The sequence below is a fragment of the Nyctereutes procyonoides genome, unplaced genomic scaffold, assembly GCF_905146905.1.
Source record: "Nyctereutes procyonoides isolate TBG_1078 unplaced genomic scaffold, NYPRO_anot_genome, whole genome shotgun sequence".
Taxonomy (NCBI): domain Eukaryota; kingdom Metazoa; phylum Chordata; class Mammalia; order Carnivora; family Canidae; genus Nyctereutes; species Nyctereutes procyonoides.
In genome coordinates this window covers 1-21,505 of record NW_026575020.1, presented here as the reverse complement: position 1 = coordinate 21,505, position 21,505 = coordinate 1, and the positions used below count along the sequence as shown (strand labels likewise).

Below are 21,505 nucleotides of genomic sequence, written 5' to 3'. Positions count from 1 at the left end.
CTGTAAGGATTACTGTTCTGTAACAACCAAAATGGTGGGCCACAAGGCCAGAATCTTCTCTGTTTCCTCCCCAAGCTGGAGCGCCATGGGAGTGTGTCAGGAGGAAGGTGGCAGTACCGTTAACCAGGTCCCACCTGCACACAGGGATAAGGTAGTCATGGCCCTCTGGGAGGCACCTGCTTTCTCCCCACTGTGCTTGCTGTCATTCAGCGGCCATCACCCTGCCCTTGCCTTGAGGTCCAAGGTCTACCACTTTGATTATTGCAAAAAACCTGACTCTTGTTCCCTGCCCCTCCCTTGTCATTTTTGCCTGACAGAGCCTCACCGTGGCGGAAGCAGCTCTCTGCTTTCTCCCTACCTGCACGGAGACAAGGGAGGTGCCTGAGACCCCCCCAACAGTCTGCCTGGGCACACCTTGCCCTCGGATGGGCCCTCTGCCCCGCCTGGAAACTGCTCCATTTTCCTGGTGCGGACAGGGACAGAACTGGTTGGGTGTCGGTGGGGTAGAGAAAGGATAAGGTGGGCTTAGAGATTTGGCTGGAACAGGAGGGTGTGTGGTGGTGCCCGTTTGTTTTCTGAGATGGGAAAGATGGGCCGAAACAGGTTTGGAAGAGAAACCAAGGCTTTTTGCAGGTGGTTCTGACAGTCTTGCCTCCTTCGTAGATCTTTTTTTTTTTAAGATTTTATTTATTTATTCATGAGAGACACAGAAAGAGGCGGAGACATAGGCAGAGGGAGAAGCAGGCTTCCGGAGGGGAGCCTGATGTGGGAATTGATCCCAGGATCCCAGGATCATGACCTGAGCCAAAGGCAAATGCTCAACCATTGAGTTGCCCAGGAGCCCCTCCCATGTAGATCTTAAGCCAGTGAAGGTCTTCCACCATTGCTGCCTCCAGCTCGGCCTGTGATTTCATTTAAAACCTCCATCGGGGGCACCCAGGGTGGCTCAGCGGCCCAGGGCCTGATCCTGGAGACCTGGGATTGAGGCCCACGTCAGGCTCTCTGCATGGAGCCTGCTTCTCTCTCTGCCTGTGTCTCTGCCTCTCTCTCTCTCTCTCTGTCTCTCATTAATGAATAAATAAGATCTTAAAAAAAAAAACCTCCATCAGAATGCATCAGCTCGCTTCCCCAAACCCTTTGAATGCGTTCACATCTCATTGTAGAATGAATCCAAATGTCTACAAGCCTTTTTCATAATCTGGCTGCTGGCTTCCTCTTCTCCCTCCATCCTTTCCACTCCCTGTTTTACCCCCATGGAGCTTTCCAGTCGTCTAGCTATCCGGAGCACCTTCTTCTGCTTCCCAATGCCCCAGGCACTGTCCCACCCCAGCACCTTTGTACCTGCTGTGCTCACAGCTTGCCATGCTCTTTCCATGGCTGGTGACTTCCCAGACGTCACCTTCTTGGAGGACCTTCCTTGACCACACATCCAGGGCAGTCCCACCAACTCACTCCATGTCACTCCCTGTCCATCCCCGTGTTGGTCATCTCTTTCACAGAATTTATCATAATCTAAGGCTACCTTGTGGGTTTGAGTTTATCCTTCCACACACCCTGAGAGGGGTGTCTCGTGGGTCCTGCCTGCTTTATGTTCCAGCCCCTGGCACATACTAAGTGCTCAATATGTGAAGATGACTCGTGATATGTGGTAGGAAAATCACTCTGGAAACTGGCCTGCGCTGCACATGGTAGGTGTTCCACTCCAGCACCACACTCGGCATGTAGTAGGTGCCTAGTAAGTGCTAATAAATGAACTCATATGCTACGAGGCAGGATTTAGGGTGTGAAAGAAGTGCCGACAAAGTGCCAGGAGTGGGTATCGCTCATTAGAGAAGCAGGGGGAAGGCTTTGCTGCCCTGCCTGCCCTGCCCACTTTGCCCCTCGCCAGTTCCTCTCTGGCTCAACCCCAGATGTATCACATTCCCTCCCAAGTCCTGCTGGTCCTGCCTCCAGCCCTTGGGTCACAAAGCACCTCCTTCCTAGGTAGGGTAGGATACCTCCCGAAGGGCCAGCTTCCACTGATCCCTCACAGAGGTGTTCAGCAATTACCTGATACTTTCACAGACATTCAGACTATGGGAACAGCTGAGGACAAGCATGATGTCTCTGCCTTCCTGAAGCTTACACAGATCAGTAATCAAAACATTCACTTTCTTCCAGAAAGCCTTCTCTAATCTCTCCTCCCCAAATCTGGTGCCTCTTCTCTGACCACCCTGTGCCCCTCCCCCTGTGTCCCTGTTCCAGTGCCCTTCCCCCACTATAGGCCCCACCATGTACTGTGAATTTCCCTGGGGATCTGTCTCTACTTACAAGACAGGAGGACCTAGATTCATGTCTTTTCCATCTATTAGCCTGACTGGCATGGCTCTTAGTTGTAATTGTACTTTTGGGTTGCATTCCAGGGGCTGAAAAGTTGAGGTGTCCCTGCTGAGGGCCATAATGAGGCAGAGCCGTGTTGTCGCATGAGTGCCTGTGTGCTTAGGAGACTGTGGAGGGCAGGACGGTGGGGTGAAGAGGCATGTGAGTTGGTGCCACATCTTAGACGGCTGTATAGGTTTCAAATGGGATTCTGTAGCACTTGTCTTGCTAAGGGATATGTCCCGATTTACTAAACCACCAAGGAAGCCACGGCCTTGGTCACATGTGAGGCCATGTCTGACCAAGTTGTCCCACTTTCCCAACTACCTGGCTAAAAACTTATAATAGTTTAAAACAAAGTATGACTATCTCACACGGCAAGTGCCTGGCATGGGGAACCTGTTAGGCCACCAAGAGGTTAAGTAGCAGTTGGAGGCAATGTCATGAGTGACCTATCCATATAGGGTGGTAAAGGGAACTGGGATGATTTGGGGACATCCCTAACCTTTGAGGCTGACGTCATGGTGATAACCACTCACCCACAACACATCTCGTGGTGCCAGTTCTCCATAGAGGTGGTTGAGGTCCCTAATGCAGGGCTACGTGGTTGATACTCTTGTGAGCACGCAAAAGGAACCAGCATAGAAATTAGAACCATTTCAAGAGCTGTTCATTTTTTAAAATTTATTTTTCTAAAAGATTTTATTTATTTATTGGAGAGAAAGAGAAAAAGAGAGAGAGAGAGAGCAAGCATAAGCAGGAGAAGAGAGAGGGAGAAGCAGACTCCCTGCTGAACAGGGAGCCCGACGTGGGGCTTGATTCCAGGACCCTGGGATCATGACCTGTGCCAAAGGCAGATGCTTAACCAACTGAGCCACCCAGGTGCCCCAAGAGCTGTTCATTTTTTCATGTAACAAATATGTATCTACACCCTCTTGTATAGCCAATTGCCAGAAATAGCAAACCGTATAAACTATATGTGCTCATGAGTGGGATGGTGAAGAGGGGGCAGGGTTAATCTCATGTGGAGCGGAGTATCACCAAGGAGGAGGTGTTTAAGCTGGGCATCAAAGGATGGACAGTGTGATCACGAGGTGGAAGGGCATTCCAGAAGAAGGAAGAGCATGCACAGACACTTGGTATGAAAGAGCAGGGCTTGTTCAGGGGTGCAGTGGGCAGTTGGATGTGGTTCCATTTATCAAGTCCTCCTTGTGTGCCCAGTGCTGGACCACTTCATTCCATTGATCAAGCCCATCACCCTCTAAGGTGATTTTTGTAGATGAAGGTGCTGGTGCTTAGAGAGGTTACATAACTTGTTTCAAATCCCAAAGACAGCGGCAGAGCTCAGGTTCAAACTCAGATTCATCAGATCCCCAAATATGTGCTCCTAACCACCATATGGAACTGCCCCATAACATGATACAGGATCAGAGGAGCCAAGTGTGGCCAGTTGGACTTGATTCTAGAAGGCAGAGTCTCCCAAATGCTTGCCATTTGCACTCCATCTCCAAAAGTACTATCATGGTTTTTATTTTGTTAATGCTTGCCTTTAAACGTTTTAATTTTAAAAAATTTAAATGATTTTTCTTGATATATAAAATACATATGAGGAAGTACACAGATCAATTAATTTTCACTCTTGTTAAAATCAGTAATTTTTCACCCAAGTCAAAACCAGAATATTCTGAGGCCCTTAGCAGCCAGTCTCATGCCTCCTCCCAGACACAAACCCACTGACAACCACTCTCCCGGTTGTAATGGCAGAGATTAGTTTTGTTTACTTTTGAACTTCATATAAATGAAACCATAAATAGTGTTCTTTTTGTGTGTGTGTGGCTCAACATTTGTATAACTTATTCATTCTCACTTCTATACAGTGTGCCATTATTTGCATGTACCAGAATGTATTAATCCACTCTGCTGCTGGCATATAGATTGTTTTCAGTTTGGGGACTGTTATGAATAGAACTGCTATGAAGATTCTTGTACATGACTCTTGGTGAACGTTTGCACTCATTTCTATTGGAATTATAACTCAAGGGTTGAGCTCTTGGGTCAGAGAGTAGTATGGGTATGCTCTACTTCAATAGATCTGGCCAGCGTCCCAAAGTACTTACAGTTTACAGCCTACTACCAGTGAATCAGAGTTCCAATTGTTCCACATCCTTGCCAACATTTGATACTGGAAGTCTTTTTCATTTGAGTCCTAGTGGGAGAATGGGGATATCAAATTGTAGTTTTAATTCACATTTTTCTCATGACTAATGTGGTTGAGCTCTTTCATCTGTTTATTAGCCACTTATAAATCCTCTTTTTATGAAGCATTTAAGTCTTTGCTCATTTTTCTTTCTTTTTTTTCTGAAGATTTTATTTATTTATTCATGGGAGACTGAGAGAGAGAGAGGCAGAGACATAGACAGAGGGAGAAGCAGGCTCCTTGTGGGGAGCCTGATGTGGGACTCAGTGCCAGGACCCCAGAGTCACTACCTGAGCCAAAGGCAGATGCTCAACCACGGAGCCTCCCAGGTGCCCCCTTTGCTCACTTTTTTATTTGATTTTTAATTTCTACTGATTTTTCTTTTCTTTTTTTCTTTTCTTTCTTTTCTCTTCTTTCTTTCTTTCTTTCTTTCTTTCTTTCTTTCTTTCTTTCTTTCTTTTTTTTTAGAGAAGGAGGATAGAGGGAGAAGGAGAGAGAGAATCTTCAGCAGGCTTCCTGCCTAGTATGGACTCGGTCTCAAGACCCTGAGATCATGACCTGAGCTGAGATCATGACCTGAGCCAAAATCAAGAGTCAGACGCTTAACCAACTGAAACTCCCAGGTGCCCTATTTTTTCTTTTTGCTAAGGAAGAGTTCTTTATATATTCTGGATGTTAGCCTTTTGATGGACATATGGTTTGCAATATATTTTCCCAAATAAAGTATTTTATGGACCAATATTAGCATAACTAAAAAAAAACCAGAACTACATGTCATAGATAATAGGCGACTATAAAATATGTAAAATAAAAATAAGACAATGTCATTAATATCTGCTAGCAGCATGGCTAGAGTCCTGATCCCTGGTAAGTGATTAGCAAGTCAAAAAAGAAGTGTTAAAGACACTAAGGTCAGAAAGAATTAAAAAAGAAATAGCTACCTCATTTTGCAACTCCATATTAATGATCACCCTTCAGTACCCTTTGTCCTCGAACCTCCTGTAGTTATGCCATCTGCCACCTACTGTGTGAGGTCTACACTTTGGGAAACACAACAGTAGGGGATAAGAATGCAAAAAGGACCTTAAGTAAGGGTTGACATAGTGAGATGGATGTTTTAGTAAAATTGTTCAGGTGGCAACGCAGATAAAAGTAAAAGTAGAGGTAAGAGCCCAAGTTAGGAGCAGTTGAGGAGGTCCAGGTGTAAGTACTAGGCACTGGGGTGGGTGAGAGGATTGGCAAGACAGGAGGGAGAATCTGAGCAACATAGTGTCTGATGGATGTGTTAAGAGAGGAAAAGATGTCTGTGTGACTCAGATTTCTAAGTTGGAGGATTGGGAGGAGAAAGGAAACAAAGACTGGAGAAACAAATTGTGGGATGGGAGGAGTTGAAACCAATCTGAGATATGTTGCATTTGAAGGGTCCTAGCGAGATGCCTGGGTGGCTCAGTGGTTGAGCATCTGCCTTTGGCTCAGGGTGTGATCCTGGAGTCCTGGGATTGAGTCCCACATTGGGCTCCCTGCATGGAGCCTGCTTCTCTCTCTATCTGTGTGTCTCATGAATAAATAAATAAAACCTTTTAAAAAAAATTAAAAAAATCTTAAAAAAAAAAAAAAAAGGATGCCTCGGTGGCTCGGCGGTTTAGCACCTGCCTTCGGCCTAGGGCATGGTCCTGGAGTCCAGGGATGGAGTCCCACATCAGGCTTTCTGTTTCGGGCCTGCTTCTCCCTCTGCCTGTGTCTCTGCCTCTCTCTCTCTGTGTCTCTCATGAATAAATAAATAAAATCTTAAAAATAAAACATTAAAAAAAACCCAAACCTAAAAAAAGAAAGAAAGAAAGAAAGAAAGAAAGAAAGAAAGAAAGAAAGAAAGAAAGAAAGAAAGAAAGAAAGAAAGAAGGGTTCCAGGACCTCAGAGAGAGTTTCCCTTCATTCATTCCGCAAATACTGAGCATGCACAGTTGTCAGAGGTCATAGCCATCAATCAGACAAGATTCCTACTCTGATGGAGCTTATCTTTCCTGGGAAAGACAGTGGGGAAGACAGATAAGGACAAGCAAGTTATGCAAGGGGTGTGGGGCTTTGGGCCACAGGGTGGCCTTGGGGCCTGTCGGGGACATGGTGAGTTTGCCTAGGGAGAGGAATAGAGTGGCAGGGGAGAGGGTGGAATGCCACCCATTTAGATTCAGGGAGGAAAGAACACTCACAAAAACAGCGGCCCAGGAGTGATTAGAGTAGGAAAAGATTGGAAGCAGATCATAAAGAGAGGGTTTCAAAGATCTATCAACTGATACATTCACTCATTTATTCAATCAGACTTGACTTGGCTCCTGAGTGCCAGGCTCACAGGACTCAGAGATGAACGAGAAGTCTCTGGGGGACACAGGTGTGTTAAGGATGAATTATTAGGCAAGGCTGCTCGCGGAAGATTCTGTCACGGCAGTACGCATGACATGGGTTGTGGGCGCCCAGAGGCTGGGAATTCACACTTTTGGAACCTACTGGCTATTAGACACCGGGAAGACTTCCTGGAGGAGTGGGCACAGAGGTGGAGAACCGACACAGGGCCGTGCAGGGGCAGGGACTGTCTTGAGCAAGGGCGCAGAGGTGGGGAGCTGTGGGGTATCCGGGCATCCAGGCATTCGCCAGCACGTGAGGGATGGAGTAGCCAGAGGACAAGGAGCCTGGGACCGGGCTCAGATCATGAAAAGTGGGTAGAACTCAGAAGGCAGTGGGCCAGTGCAGGTTTTGAAGACTGCCTGCACCTCGGCACTGTTCGGCCATCGGGGCCAGAGTCCCTGGGAGTGCTGTTTCTCTTCCCGGGCCCCGGGCCAGCAGGTGCCACACACAGTAAGTGCCCATTCTGTGTTTCACGAAGCGGGCTCTGTGCAGCCCAGCGCTGGGTCAGCTTGGTGTTGGGGGGCCAGCGAATGGCGGGAGGCAGCTGGCAGGGCGTATGCAAGAGAGGGACAGAGTGTGGGGACAGGGGGATTAGCACATGTTCCGGGGTTCTGGGAGAGTTCTCTGGGAGGACAGAGCAATTGTCCTGGGTGGGGAAAGGTGGTTAGGACGCGGGTGCCCAAGGCTCAGCCCACTGCCCTGAGCTCAGAGCCACGCTGTGATGGGCAGCCTTGGGCAGGCTGAGGGCCAGAGACTCTCCCTCGACAGCTCCTTCACTGCACCTCATCGGCCTCTTCCCGCAGTCTTGGAGCTCAGGGCAGCCCGGAAGCTTGGGGCTGGGGTCCGGAGGGGAGCAAGACTCCAGAGTTCTGTGGTTAGCACGCGCAGCAGGCGGCCCAAAGTGCCCGGCAACCCTCCCTGGCGGTCCCTGCGGGGAATCACCCTTTGGACAAAAGACCTCTGGCGCCCCCTATTGTCAGCTGCGCTCCATCAACCCCAATGCCTCCCCCATCGGCCCGGACACATCTAGGGCTAGTTCCAGAGGCGGGGAGCCCCGCAGGGGTGGGAGTCTGACTTGCGATATTTACCTGGACTCCAGCAGCTTCCTAATTGGTCTTCCTCCCTCCTTCTTCCACCGGCAGCTGGGAGACCTCTTTAAATATACTACTTAGCAATAATAAGCCATGAAGTATTGATACCCAGGAGGACTTGAATGGATCTCCAAGGCATTACACCAAACCCGAAAAGCCAATCTCGAAAGATTGCATAATTTATGATTCCATCTATATAGCGTTCTCGAAATGACATAATTATAGAGATTGAGAGCTGACAGGGCTGTCAGGCATTAGGGAAGGGGAGGGAGGGGTGTGGTTCAGAAGGGGCAGTGTGAGGGATATCGTTTTTTTATTATTTTTAAAATTTATTTATGAGAGAGAGAGAGAGAGAGAGAGAGAGAGAGAGAGAGAGAGAGAGGCAGAGACATAGGCAGAGGGAGAAGCAGGCTCCATGCACCGGGAGCTCGATGTGGGATTCGATCCCGGGTCTCCAGGATCGTGCCCTGGGCCAAAGGCAGGCGCCAAACCGCTGCGCCACCCAGGGATCCCGTGAGGGATATCTTTTAAGGTGATGGAGCAATTCGAGATCTTGTGGTGGTGGTTATATGAATCTTCACATGTGATAAGATGTCTGGAGTTATACACAGACATACAACAAAAGGAGTGCACATAAGAAATGGTGAAATCCTATGGTGCTAATCCCATGATTAATCGTTTGGTGCTAATCACTTTCCTGGTTTCCTTTCCATAGGCTACAAGTTACGTGAGTTGCCACCACTGGGGGAAGCTAGGCGATGGGCACAAGGGACCTGTCTGTGCTATTTGTGTAACTTCTTGTGAGTCAGTAATTCTTTCAAAATAAAAAGTTTATGAGAAGAAGAAAAAGAGTTCCTGGCCTTATCATCCACCTGGCTCATTTACTCAGGGGCAGCCAGTGACCCGTGGAGGATAAAGTCCATGAAAGGAAATCTGTCAACTCTTTGAATGAACCAAGCCTTCCTCTGACGCTGGCGACAGAAGAATGTCCCGTCTTAGAAGATACCGAGGCTGGACCTTAGAGCCAGGATTCTAATTCTACCTGGTAGGGCTGCACTTGTTGGCCCAGTGGGTCCCCTCATGTACTGGCCAGAGTGGGGGCACCGTCTCCTCCTCCTCCTCCACCTCTGTCTTCTTCTTCTTCTTCTTCTTCTTCTTCTTCTTCTTCTTCTTCTTCTTCTTCTTCTTCCTTCTTCTTCTTCTTCTTCTTCTTCTTCTTCTTCTTCTTCTTCTTCTTCTTTTCTTCTTCTTCTTCTTCTTCTTTCTTCTTCTTCTTCTTTTCTTCTTCTTCTTCTTCTTCTTCTTCTTCTTCTTCTTCTTCTTCTTCTTCTTCTTCTTTCTTCTTCTTCTTCTTCCTCTCTTCCTCCAGCTCCTCCTCCTCCTCCTTATGATGCTGTGGCCCCAAAATGGACAAAGGACCCTTCCCTTGGCTCTGCTGAGACTCAGGCTGAAGTCATGAAGAAACACTGCTCTGGACCTCTGGGAAACAAAAAGGACCCAGTGCCATGTGCTGTCCTGCCTACCAGGTCTTCTGGCTGCACCTGGAGGCATTCAGAACACTTCTGCTTCTGGCTTCTGCTAGCCTCACCACGAAGGCTGGCTTACCCCAGGACCCAGGACCATCCTCAGGCCTGAGGGATGAAGACTAGCAGTGCTTCACAAGTGTTTCCTGTACCGGCTTCTGGGCTATGCTTATTGCACACATCTCATTTTATAATCATAAGAAGTCTCTGAGGTAAGCCATGAATGCCTTAACTTTACAGATAAGTCCACTGAGATGAACAACTTGCCCAAGATCACTTGATAGAAAATGGTAGAGCTAGGGTTTGAACTCTGACTGTCTGCCTTTTCACATAGTGCCTCATAAACAATTATTTATTGAACACTTGTCTGGTACTGGGCACTTTGTTAAGTGCTAGGCCTACAAAGGTGAGCATAGAAGAATGATACTGAGGTTTATAGTATCACAGAGGGCAGACAGCAATACATAATCAGGGTCTGTGGTTGTAAAATGATAAGCTAAGATAAGAGAAGCATGTGGGTCTCAATGTATAACACAGGAAGCTGACCTAACTGGGTATTCAGAAGAGATGTCTGAGGAAAGGTTACCTGAGCAAAACGCAATAAGATGACTAAAGCAAAGGAAAGAAGAGAACTGCAGAGCGGGTACAGCACATGCAAAGGTCCTGGGGCAGGAGGGATCATGAAACACTTCAGAAACTAATGGGAGGTTAGTGTAGTTGCAGTGCAGAAACCTGGAAAGCAAGTAAGACACAGGTCAAGCGAGTGTTTACTGAGTGTTTATTCTGGGAGACTCATTCTCAAAACCTCAAAAGTAGTCCCTCCTGTAATCTTTACAATTGTGCTATGAGGTTGTTACTGCTGCCAGCATCCCCGTTTTCCAGATGAGAAGACAGGGACACAGAGGAATGAGTCAATTATTCAGAAGCATCTACCAGGGGTGTTGTGGACTTAGATTTGAATCCAGATAGTTTGGCTCCAGAGCTAACCACTAAGCTGTACTGCTCCATGAAGGGGAAGCTGAGAAGAACACAGGGGACAAACCAGGCAGAGGCCTGGAGGCCATGTTAAAACTCGTGGTCTTTTCCTAAGATGAGCCAAATGCTTTTTTTTTTTAATTTTTTTTTATTATTTATTCATGATAGTCATAGAGAGAGGAGAGAGAGGCAGAGACACAGGCAGAGGGAGAAGCAGGCTCCATGCCAGGAGCCTGACGTGGGACTCGATCCCGGGACTCCGGGATTGCGCCCTGGGCCAAAGGCAGGTGCCAAACCGCTGAGCCATCCAGGGATCCCCGAGCCAAATGCTTTTTAAGCAAGGTGATAATATAATCAGGTTTGTATTTTTATTTATCCTTTCATTTTAAAATTATTTATTTATTTATTAAGATTTGTATTTTTTTAAAGATTTTATTTATTTATTCATGACACACACACACACACACACACACACGCAGGCAGGCAGGGACACAGGCAGAGGGAGAAGCAGGCTCCATGCAGGGAGCCCAACGTGGGACTGTGGGACTGGATCCTGGGTCTCCAGAATCATGCCCTGGGCTGAAGGCGGTGCCAAACCACTGAGCCACCGCTGAGCCACTGGGGCTGCCCAAGGTTTGTATTTTTGAATGAGTGTGGGTGGGGTGAGGGGGAAAGAGGATGTGGGGAGGGGAGGGGCTGGGAGGTACTGCAGGGGTCCAGGCAGGAGATGTGAGCCTCTGAGATGAGTGGGCCCTAGTTGGAGAGACGTGGGTGGAAGTGAGAGGTAGAATGGACAGGATGCAGGCATAGATCCGGTGTGGAGGGTGGAAGAGAGGGGGACAGAGAGGGAGAGGGCCATACTCCCAGGTTTCTGACTTACCCAGCTTGGAGGATAACGCATCCATGTCCTGGGACAGGAAGGGCTAGGTTTGGGGAAGATCATGAATCCAGCCTGAGGACCATCCCAGGCAGGTGTCAGGTTGTCAGGCAGACACAGTGGCCTGAAGCTTCTAGGAGCAGCTAGGCCTGGTGCTACCCATGAGTGAGTCACCGATGCCCTGGGTGTGGACAGTATCACCCAGGGAGGGAGTACAGAGGGCGAGGAGTGGCTTGGCCCAAGGACACTGACCTTTCCAGCTGGGAGGAAGAGAATGAGAAGCTGTGGCTGGAGTGGGAGGACCACCAGAAGAATGTGGTTGTGCGCAAGCCAAGAGGAAGAGGATGTTTCCAAGGAAGGGGTGGTCAGATGGGGTGCTCCTGAGGGGACAACTAATATGTCCAGCAGTTATCGATGTGGGGTCATGGGTGAGTTTTGAGGGAAATTCAGGAGTCTGATGGTGTGTGTGGGTCAAGGAATAAGGAGAGGACAGAGCTCGCTGGATGCTGTAGTGGGTGCCCTGGGCACTTATTTTCCCTAACAGGTCCCATCTGAGGGGCTCTCTAGGACATGCCTTGGGCTGAAGAGAGTCTTTTTGCCCAAATTCAAGGGCTCTCCCCTAGCCCTCCAAGGAGGTCTCTGGATGATAAAGGCAGTTTAAAGGTCTGCCCCCCTAGCCACAGTGTGGGACAACGCTGAGGCTAGCCCAGCTCTAGAGCTACCCGTGGGGTCAGTGGAGGCCTGAGATGGGCCTGCATTTGGGTCAGTTCCCCTCTGCTGGATCCTGCGGCCTTCCCCCCCTCCCCCCGCCCCCTGCCCCGCGCCACACCAGGTGTGGTCCTGAGAGCACTCCCTCCATGAACTTCCCACATGCTTCTCTCTACTTCCTGGGGAGTCCTGCCTGAGACAGCAGTTCAGTGAGGAGGAGAGAAAGGTGGCCATGGTGGCAGATACTTTCCAGAAATGGGAAAAGATTAGCAGAGATGTCTGCTCTGAGGTACCAGGGGCAGGGAGGCAAGGGAGGATGTGGTGGGAGAGCTGCGGTCTTGGCTGGTGGGATGCTGAGGGTTTCCATCATTTCTGTGAGGTAGAGGTGAGGTCATCTGGAGGATAAGAGGGAGTGGGAGAGGGAGAGGGAGAGGCAGGCAGGGCCGGAGGTTTGAGGAGAATGAATCCCTGAAACAATCGTTGCGGAAAACGGGAGAGAACAGAAACACGCGTGGCTGATGAGAATGTAAAATGGTGTGGCCGCCATAGAAGACTCTAGTTCGGCAGTTCATCATGAATTTAAACACAGAGTGACCGTCTGACCCAGCAATTCCGCTAGCAGGCATGTACCCCAGGGGATTAAAACATATGTGGATGGGCTGAATGTTTGTGGTCTCCCAGATTCATATGTTGAAGCCCTAACTCCAATGTGGTGACCCTGGGAGGTAGGGCCCACAAGGATGGGATTCCTGTCCTTATAGAAGAGACAGTCAGGCGTCAGACTCTTGGTTTCGGCTCAGGGTCCTAGGATGGTGGCCTGAGATGGGCTCCCTGCTCAGTGGGGAGTCTGCTGGAGAGTCTCCCTCTGCTCCTCCCCCTCGCTCAATGCACGCTCTTTCTAAAATAAATAAGTCTAAAAAAAAAAAAAGAAGAAGAAGAGGAAGAGATGAGCTCTCTCTTTCAGCCAGAAGGCAGCCCGTCTGCAGGCCAGGAAGACAGCCTGCACCAGAGCCCCACCACGCTGGTGGCCTGATCTGAGACTTCCAGCCCCAGGACTGTGAGAAATGATTTCTGTTGTTTAGGGTGCCCAGTCTATGGCATTTTGTGTTGGAAGCTGGGACAGTGTGTCCACATAAAACCTCGTACATAGTCACAGCAACATTATGCATAATAGTCAAAAAATAGGAATAAGCCAAATGTTCATCAATGAATGAATGAAGAGAGAAATGTGTGTCTCCATACGATGGGGTTTACTTGGCTGTAAAGAGAAGGGTGAAGATGTGCTGGCCTACAGCCTTGTGAGGAAGAGCTGGAGGTAGAAGCACATTTACAGTGCAGGGAGGCCAGTGTGCTGAGAGCTGGGGGGGGGGTGGCGGTGAGCTGAGAGCAGCGAGGAGGAGGAGGAGGAAGAGGAGGAGGAGGAGGAGGAGGATGGGGGAAGAGGGGGAGGTGAAGTCAGCAGGTGAAAGAGAGGAAGGCAGGGTGAGTGGCAGCCCTGGGCACTGAGGTGGGGACAGCGTGGCTGGGAGCTGTAGGCAGGGGCACAGCTGGTGTGCAAAGAGGTGGGAGACGGGCTGGAATGGCCTTGGAAGCTACAGTCAGATGACTGCTGGGTGGAGGATGAAAAGGGAAAGAGAGGAGCCCATTCAGAGGCCACCGTGTCACCCAAGTGAGAGACTGAGGGGGATGGGAGGCAGATCAGGGAATAGTTAGGAAAGGATGGTGGCTGCCTGGCTATGGGGGAGGGGGAAGGAGACTCTGGTAAACCTCTGTGCCTGGGAACAGGGAGATAGGCTGGTTTCGGGGTATGGTTGCGGGCAGGTTGCACTCAGGGTGTCTGGCAGCCATCCAGGCAGAGATGTCCTGTAAGCTGGAGGCCATTTGCACCTGGAACTCAGGAGAGTGGTCCTGGCTGGTAAGAGATTTGGGTGACCCATGCGCAGTCCTGATGCCTGGGTCCCCAGGATGGAATGGGTGAGGGCCCTTAGGGAGGGTGGAGGGGAAAGGGCAACAGGCTGAGGCTGCCACCCAGAGGGCATCACTATTTACAGGGTGGGCGAAGACCCATGATGCTGCAGGCAAAGGAAGAGCGTGTCACGGCAGGACAAGAGTCAGTTCACGTGTCCACTTGCGTGAGGTTTGGGAATGTCCGTCAGACTTCATGACCAGGCGGGCACTGGTGACCTTTGCTATGGCGGCTTCAGGGGCAGATGCCAGGCTGCAGGAGGGTCTGGAGCATCTGCTGAGAGGGGGCAGGCTTGGGGACAGGGCCCTCTGCGACAGCCCTTATCAACTGTGGCATTTATTTTTAGGTCTATTCCCCAACCAGCTGGTGCTTCACGAGGGCAGATGCTATTTTTACATCTTTGTGTCTCTACACAAAAGCCAATTTGTTCCGAACATAGTCAGTGAGCACCAATGGCGCTCCCTGAGCACTGCGCTCGGTCTTGATCTTTGGTTGAGCCCACACTTCCGGTGGCCCTGACTGCAAATGAAGCTCTGGGCATGCTCTGCCACCCATCTGCCCTGTGACTTCCGGTGAGTTATGACATCACCTCTTGCAGTGTTTACTCATTGGCAGCGGCTGATTTCTGAAACTGGTGACAAATCATGATGATTCTAGGACTTCTTTGGCTGCTGCTGCATTGTTTGCTGACCAAGGCATTGGCAGGATCAGAAGCCTGGGGTGCGGTGAGGATCAGACGGGGGAGCTGACACTTCCCAAGACCTCCCTGCCCAAGGGTCCTCCTGCCAGCTGTCCTGCCACAGGTCCCCATTCACCGTGGCCCACAAGGCCCCGCACACCCTGTCCCTGCCAGCCTCTCTGGCCTCACCTCACACCCACGCTCACTGCTTGTGTGGGTTCTTTTCAGATTTTGTTCTCTCCTCGAGCCTTCCTGCTGCAGAGCCTTTGAACATGCTGTTCCCTCTGACTAGATACCCTTCTCTTAGTTCCTCACCTTGAGGACTCCTCTTCATTCTTTAGTGCTGGGCTCAAATGGGGCTTCCGCAGAAGCATCTCAGGTTCCTGAGGAACAGTGACCTCCGAGGGGCGTACCTTCAGAACACCCTGTGCTTTTTCATAGCTTTTGGAGGGTTGAGGACTCCTTGCTCTGCTGTGAGTCCCCGCTTTAGAAGGCTCTACTCTTGACCTTCTCTGTCTGCCTCTCCCCACAGGCCCCTTGGAGCCTGGACCCTTCCCTTTGGACCATACCCCTAACATGCAAGACCCCAGAATTCCCTGCTCCAATGGCCCCAGGCCCCTTCCCTTAAGGATGGATCATGTGGGGTGGCCACGGGGCAGCAAGTGGCAGGGGGTGTGGCAGTTTGTGCTAGTGGACTGGACTGTCCACATATGTGCAAGTGGACTTCCCTTGGGCCAGGATGGCTCTGAGGGTGGCCAGCCACAGGGGGCAGGCTGACAGCAGAGCCAGCTCTTATGCCAACCTACCCGCGTATAGGATTCAGAAGAATCAAAGAAGTTTAGTCTTCTAGGTCATTATGAAAGTATATTTGTCAGAGTAGGAGAATAGAGCATATTTTATTTAACAGTTATAACTTGATTTGTAACTTTACAGTATTGCAGTGTATGGTGTGAGGCTTCCATCTGTACTCTTGTCCCGGCCCTGCTGGCATTTGCGGTGGGCTTGGGCCTGCCACCAACCGCAGGCTCTACCAGTGAGGCTGCACTCGCAGTACCCCTACCCCAGAGCACTGAGCCTGGCACAGAAGAGCAGATAATAAATATTGGCTGTGAGAAACAAATGAGACGATCCAAGTGAAATGCTTGGCAGGGTGCAAATGTCAATAAATATTAGCTATTATTGTTTGTTGAACAGACCAACAGTTTGTGGGGCAGGTGGCCCGAAACCCAGAAGCTGAAGGGGTTTGTGCCTGAGGAGAGAAAGGGCATGGCTGCCCCTTCCTTCTTCCAGCCCTGCAGGCCTCTCCCAGCTCCCGAGGGTAAGGTGGGCACCGGGCAGGTAGCCTGACAGCAGAGATGCTGAGAGCTGGGGACTCCTGCTACTTGCCCACCGGCAGAGCAGAAGAGCTGGGCAGTTTTCCTGTCTGCCTCCAGCATCTCCCCAGGCCCTGACAGAACCCATTTGCCTTAGTTTCTTTTGCTCTGCCCGTGAGCACATGACGGGTGTGGAGGGGTGCGGGGGGGGGGGGAGGTAGCTGAAAGAGCTGACGTGGCCCTCCCGAGGCTGTGCTGTGCTGTGAGAGGAGTCTGTGAGGCAGTCAGGTGGCCCACAGGACCCCGAACAAGTCACTTTGCCACTGCCACACCCTCTTCACTTGTCAAATGTGACTGCGTGTGGAAATGGTGCATGTCTCGTAGCCAGTGTGAGGGACACAGTTAATATGAACAGCCGGTGCACAAAACACAAGTGGGTCAGGGAGGGCAGAGGCCTGCCCAGAACAGGAAAGCAGGTGAAAACCGTCCACCATCAGCCACTGAGAGTGTCAAGCAGGAGTCTGGCCCCGAGACAAGGCAGGGCAGCAGGGGAGCTGTAGGCCGCTGTCCCAGGGCTGACACGGGGGACTGGGGAGGGGCGGAGGAGGGGAGGCAGGCCTGAAAAAGCCAAGAAGCCCCTCACCCAAGGCTTCCTCCTCCAATAGAAGGATCCCGAAAAACAAACTCTCACCCCAACACATTCTCACACGCACACAGTAGGTGTCGCTGTAATAAAGAACAGAACCCAAGTAAGCTCCGAAATAGGACAGGCCGAGGGTGGGAGTGGGAGTGGGGGTCACCATACTGCAAAAATCACATTTTGCAAACGCCCCCCAGGGGTCACCATACTGCACCAAGGGGCGCAGATTACTCTTCCGCCTGCGGACCTGTGGGAGGTCGAGGGCCTCACCGGTGAATCTGGCCAAGCGGCCTCAAACCGTCCAGCTTCTAAGGCAGGACCACTGTCGCTGCCCTCAGTCCCAGGTCTGCAGCGCCAGCCCCGAGGGTGGGGGTAGGAGCCCGCGGTCAGTGCGGCGGGAAAATGTCTGAGCACCGCTGCAGGATGAGTTCCACCACCTGGTTCTGGAACACCATGGTCATGGGCATGCTGGTCTCCTCGGTCTCGGGCCGCAGCAGCGTGGGCCCGAACACTATGGCCACGCTCTGCACGGACATGCGGTTCTGATTGCCGTGGTCGACTACCCTGCAGAGGGGAGACGAGTGAGGGTGGGGGTCAGGGCCCAGAGCTGGAGGGGGCTTTGGCGGGTGTGTGTGGGGGGCGCCGCCAGTACCCGCCTCCCCATTCCCGCGGCTGGCTCTCCGGCTCACCTGCACAGGTGCTGGAAGAGCAGCCGCAGAGTGTCGTGGTTGGGGGCGGGCAGCGAGCGCACCAGGTCCCGCACACAGCGGCTGCGCTGGGCCTGGTCCTGCAGCTCTGGGGAAGGGAGGGTCGGCTCGGCGAGGGCAACTGAGAGGCTGCAACCCGGTGGGGGGAGAGGGGTCCGCCCAGGGGGTGGCCGCTGCAGGCCGGCCCTGTCCCAACCCCATCCCTCCCCCCCCAGGCGCTCACTGATGGCAGCGATGAACTGGCGAAAATGCGAGAAGGGGAAGAGGGGCTCCGGCAGCTCTCGAAAGAAGAGCTTCAGGGCTCCGGTGATCACGTGCACGTCCTCCCAGCGCCCGTCGTCCAGGTCCAGGCGCTCATCTGCGGCAAGGGGGGGAGAGGGGGTGGGAAGAGGTGGTCAGCGCCCCCTTGGAGCCTTCAGGCCCTGGGCTTAGCGGCGGGAGCCGGGCCTCACCGTGGTCCACCTTATAGCGCAGCTTCTGGATGGTGGCCAGGTTTCCACTGATGCGGTACAGGCCGTCGATGTCCAGCCCTGGGGCAGAGGGAGGCGCTGACCTCGGGCTCGGTGGGGGTGGGTCCAAAGCTCCCGCGGAGATTCCCACTCAGGGGCTCCAGTTCTCCCGCGCCCCCACCGCCGCCCCCGCGCCCACCCGGGGAGGTGTCCAGGCGCCGCGCGTACCGCGAGCCTCCACCGTGCAGATGCACTGCTGCACGAAGCGCGGCACGGAGCTCCTCTCGCGCTCACACAGCGCGGCCAGCGGGCAGCCGAACACCTGGTCTGGGGAAGAGGCTGGTCAGCGCCGCCCCGCCCCGGCCCCCGGCGCCGCGCTCCGGCTCCCTCCGATACCTTTGATGTAGCCCTTCTCCCGCAGCGACTGCAGCGTGGGCCGCTTCAGCAGGAACTTGCGGAGCCTGTGCCGGACCTTGCTCAGGTCGCCCTCCGCGGCGGCTGCGCCTGGGCCAGGGCAATGCGGAGCCGAGTCACTCGCCGGCGCCGCGACTGGCCTTGCAGCCCCGGCCGGGTCAACCCCCGGGTCCCCCGCCCCGTCGCCCCCAAGAGATGCCCTCTACCCTGCCCCCGCCCCCTTTGCCCCCAGGAGATGCCCCCCGCTCCGCGCGCACACCTGCACCCAGCCGCGCCTCGTCCTCCCGCCAGCTTCCCAGGCGCTCGCTGGACCCGAAGTCCGCGCCGCTGCTCTGGCTCTCCTCCTCTGGGGGCAGGTCTGCGGACTGGAATCACGCGGACTCAGAGAGGCAGGGCCCCTGGCCGGCCAGGGTCCTTCTAGGATGGGGCGAGGGGCCCCACGTGTCCTCCCGGCCCGCCTGGCGACTCCCAGGCAGAGTTCAGGATTCCCTTCTCCAGTTAACTCCCCTGACCTCCACCAACGGACCTCAGGATGTTCACCGCCCCCAGCGGCACGGAGCCCTTCAGGTGAACACCGTCACCCTGTTCTCTCCCACTCTTTGTTATCCCCGTCCTCCTGGCCCATGTTTTCCTAGCTCCTCTGTACACACTCCCTAGGTCAGCATTCCTCAATATGTGGCTCCTAGCTCTGAACTTACAGTTCCAGCTGAGGCCTCAGCACTGCCAACAACAGCATCAGCATCACCACCGGAGATCTGGATTCCTACCTCTAGTAATACAGCCAAATTCTGTACTCAGTGTTGGCTCCTAGGGAATTGAGGGTCAAGAAGCCCCAGGCTGTTTCCAGGTGAACAGCTGTCAGAGGGAGACTGTCCCATCTCTATTGTGGATATTTTGAACCTAAAAAATGGTAGACTCTTTGATTTTTACCTTCTGGTTTTAGCCTGTCATTCCAGCCTGAGACTCCTGCTCAGGTATTTCCTTTTCTTCCTGCCTCCCTTGAAATGGGACATACCTCTAGGATGTGCCCCCCAGCCGGACCTGGAGAGTCCTCCTGCAGGGCCAACCCCACAGGCTGGATTTGCATACTTAAGACTATTTCTTCAGCAGCCCATCTGCCATAAGCCATAAGTATACGCCAGTAAGTGGAGCCTCATCTGCAAGGAGGGCCACTTACACTCTGATGTCCCATCCACAGTGGGCACAGCTGCTCTGCATAATGACTGACCATCCCATCCCCCCACCAGCCCTGGAGGCCCCAGGCTCTGCTTACCACCTCCTGGATGCCCTCACTAATGGCCTTGTGCCAGGTGCTGATGATGGCCTCGGAGTTGTGCTGGATTAAGTACTCTGAGCCATCTCAGCTCTGCAGCTGGAGAGACACAAGTCACTCAGTAATCTTTGATTCCCTGGGTCTGCCCTGGGGCCGGGCCTCAGTGGTGGGCGGTGGGCGTGGGGGGAGCTACAGAAATGGTGGAGATGATCTGTCCTTGTCCCTCAGGAATGGAGAGCATAATAGAGCAAGGGCTTCACCCCAGGTCAAGGCATTCTGCGTCATTAAAAGCAATAAGTGACAGCATATCTGTTACAGATTGCAAACTGAGGACCTCTTAAAACATAATCAGTTCATATCTGAAAGTTTTGTACAGAAGGAAAAGCTATAATAGCCACCTATAGTTATAGCTTTGGGAGGACTAAAACTGAAGTTTTCTGTGGCTCTGAAGTGACTAGGAAGACTCACTGGGAAAATCTGCAAGGCCCAACTAACCTGGGCCATGATAGACAATGTGGGACTCTTTTTTTTTTTAAGATTTTATTTATTTATTTGAGATAGGGATGGAGGAAGATAGATAGCATGAGAGGGGGTAGGGGGAGGAGGAGGAGCAGAGTGAGAGGGAGGAGCAAGCACTCCACTGAGCACGGAGCCCGACTTGGAACTTGATCCCAGGACCCTGGGACCATGACCTGAGCCAAAGTCAGATGTGTAACCGACTGAGCCACCCAGATGCCCCTGTGAGGCTCCTAAGAAAAATCCTAGAGGTGCCTGCAGGCCACTGCCTGAGTGAAGGGAGGATGGCCACCTGCCAGCCAGGAAGCAGGGGGCTCCTCCATTTCCATTCAAGACTTTCAGCCTTTCCAACATCTTGAGTAACTTCCAAGAGTACCATCTGCCTTCTGGTTCTTGCCAGAAAACACAACGCATAAGCATTTACTCAGAATCGTTCTCCAAAGGCAAGACAAAGAGATGACATTTACAGAGCAGTGGCCGAAGGATGTCCCTCTAGGTCAGGGAAGGGACACGCCTAGCAAAAGCGATGTCCATCTTCAATCTGACACCTGTGACAACCATTGCTAATGGATCACAGCACTTGACCCTGCTGGGCCTGGATAAGGCTCCAGACCTACTGATCAGAGCAGCTCATGAGACCAAACTGGTTTTCCAGCCCTGCTCTGTGGATAAGCTGGTTCTAGAACTGAAGGAAACTTGGTGAATCTTCACAAAACTACACTCTCAAGCACCTTGTGGAATTGCTTTTTCTGAGTCAAATTGACTGGTTATGCCTTTGAAGCAACTCCGAGGGTCCCTTACTAAACTAGACTGGAGCTGTACATAAAAATTGCTTCAAGAGCTAAGGGTTAGGAAAAAGCTTTGGTTTTGCTCAAAATTTGGCAAAGTCCCTCCTCCAGCCCCATAATAAGAGCCATGTAACTGATCCCCCTTCTCTTTTCACTTTGGGTACCAGGAAAGCTGAACAATTTTTTTTCAGCAACAATCCAGCACCTATACATCATCCGCCCCCAATCCCTGTCCACGCTGCTTGCTGGAACTTGTGCCTCGTCCTGGCTTCTCATTTTACCAGCTTACCTTATGTTTTTTTTGTTGTTGTTGTTGTTGTGAGCTTCCCCCAAACTTCTGGGGACTGAGGTGATGGTAGTTTAAAACCAAGACAACACGTGGAGAGTGGAGGGTGGGGCACCAGGAGGGTCCTGGTTGGGATTCCACCTGGCCCCTGTATTCCTGCTAAGGGAGCCTGGGAAACTAGGGACCTAGCTTCTTCACTGAGAACCCAGTCCAGTTGGAAGCTGGGTTCTGAACGGCCAGAGCAGGTATCCAACCTGTCAAGGTGCGTAGCAGGGGTACAGGGAGTCTCCTGTCTAGGATGAGGGCTGCCCTGCCAGACACTACTCCTCACTACCCTCCAGGGCC

At 52.0% G+C, this 21,505-nt stretch overlaps 1 protein-coding gene across 1 annotated transcript; it reads right to left on the bottom strand.

Moving 5' to 3' along the window:
- Nucleotides 1-15,651: 15,651 nt before the first annotated feature.
- ARHGAP27 (Rho GTPase activating protein 27) lies at nt 15,652-19,669 on the bottom strand (the record flags this gene model as incomplete). Its single annotated transcript, XM_055337325.1, is given in 8 exon segments — nt 15,652-17,291; nt 17,417-17,522; nt 17,658-17,792; nt 17,887-17,964; nt 18,112-18,210; nt 18,280-18,387; nt 18,557-18,662; nt 19,571-19,669. Coding segments are annotated over 8 exon segments (909 nt in total), but the record flags the coding sequence as incomplete, so codon positions are not given.
- Between the last annotated feature and the right edge of the window lie 1,836 nt (nt 19,670-21,505).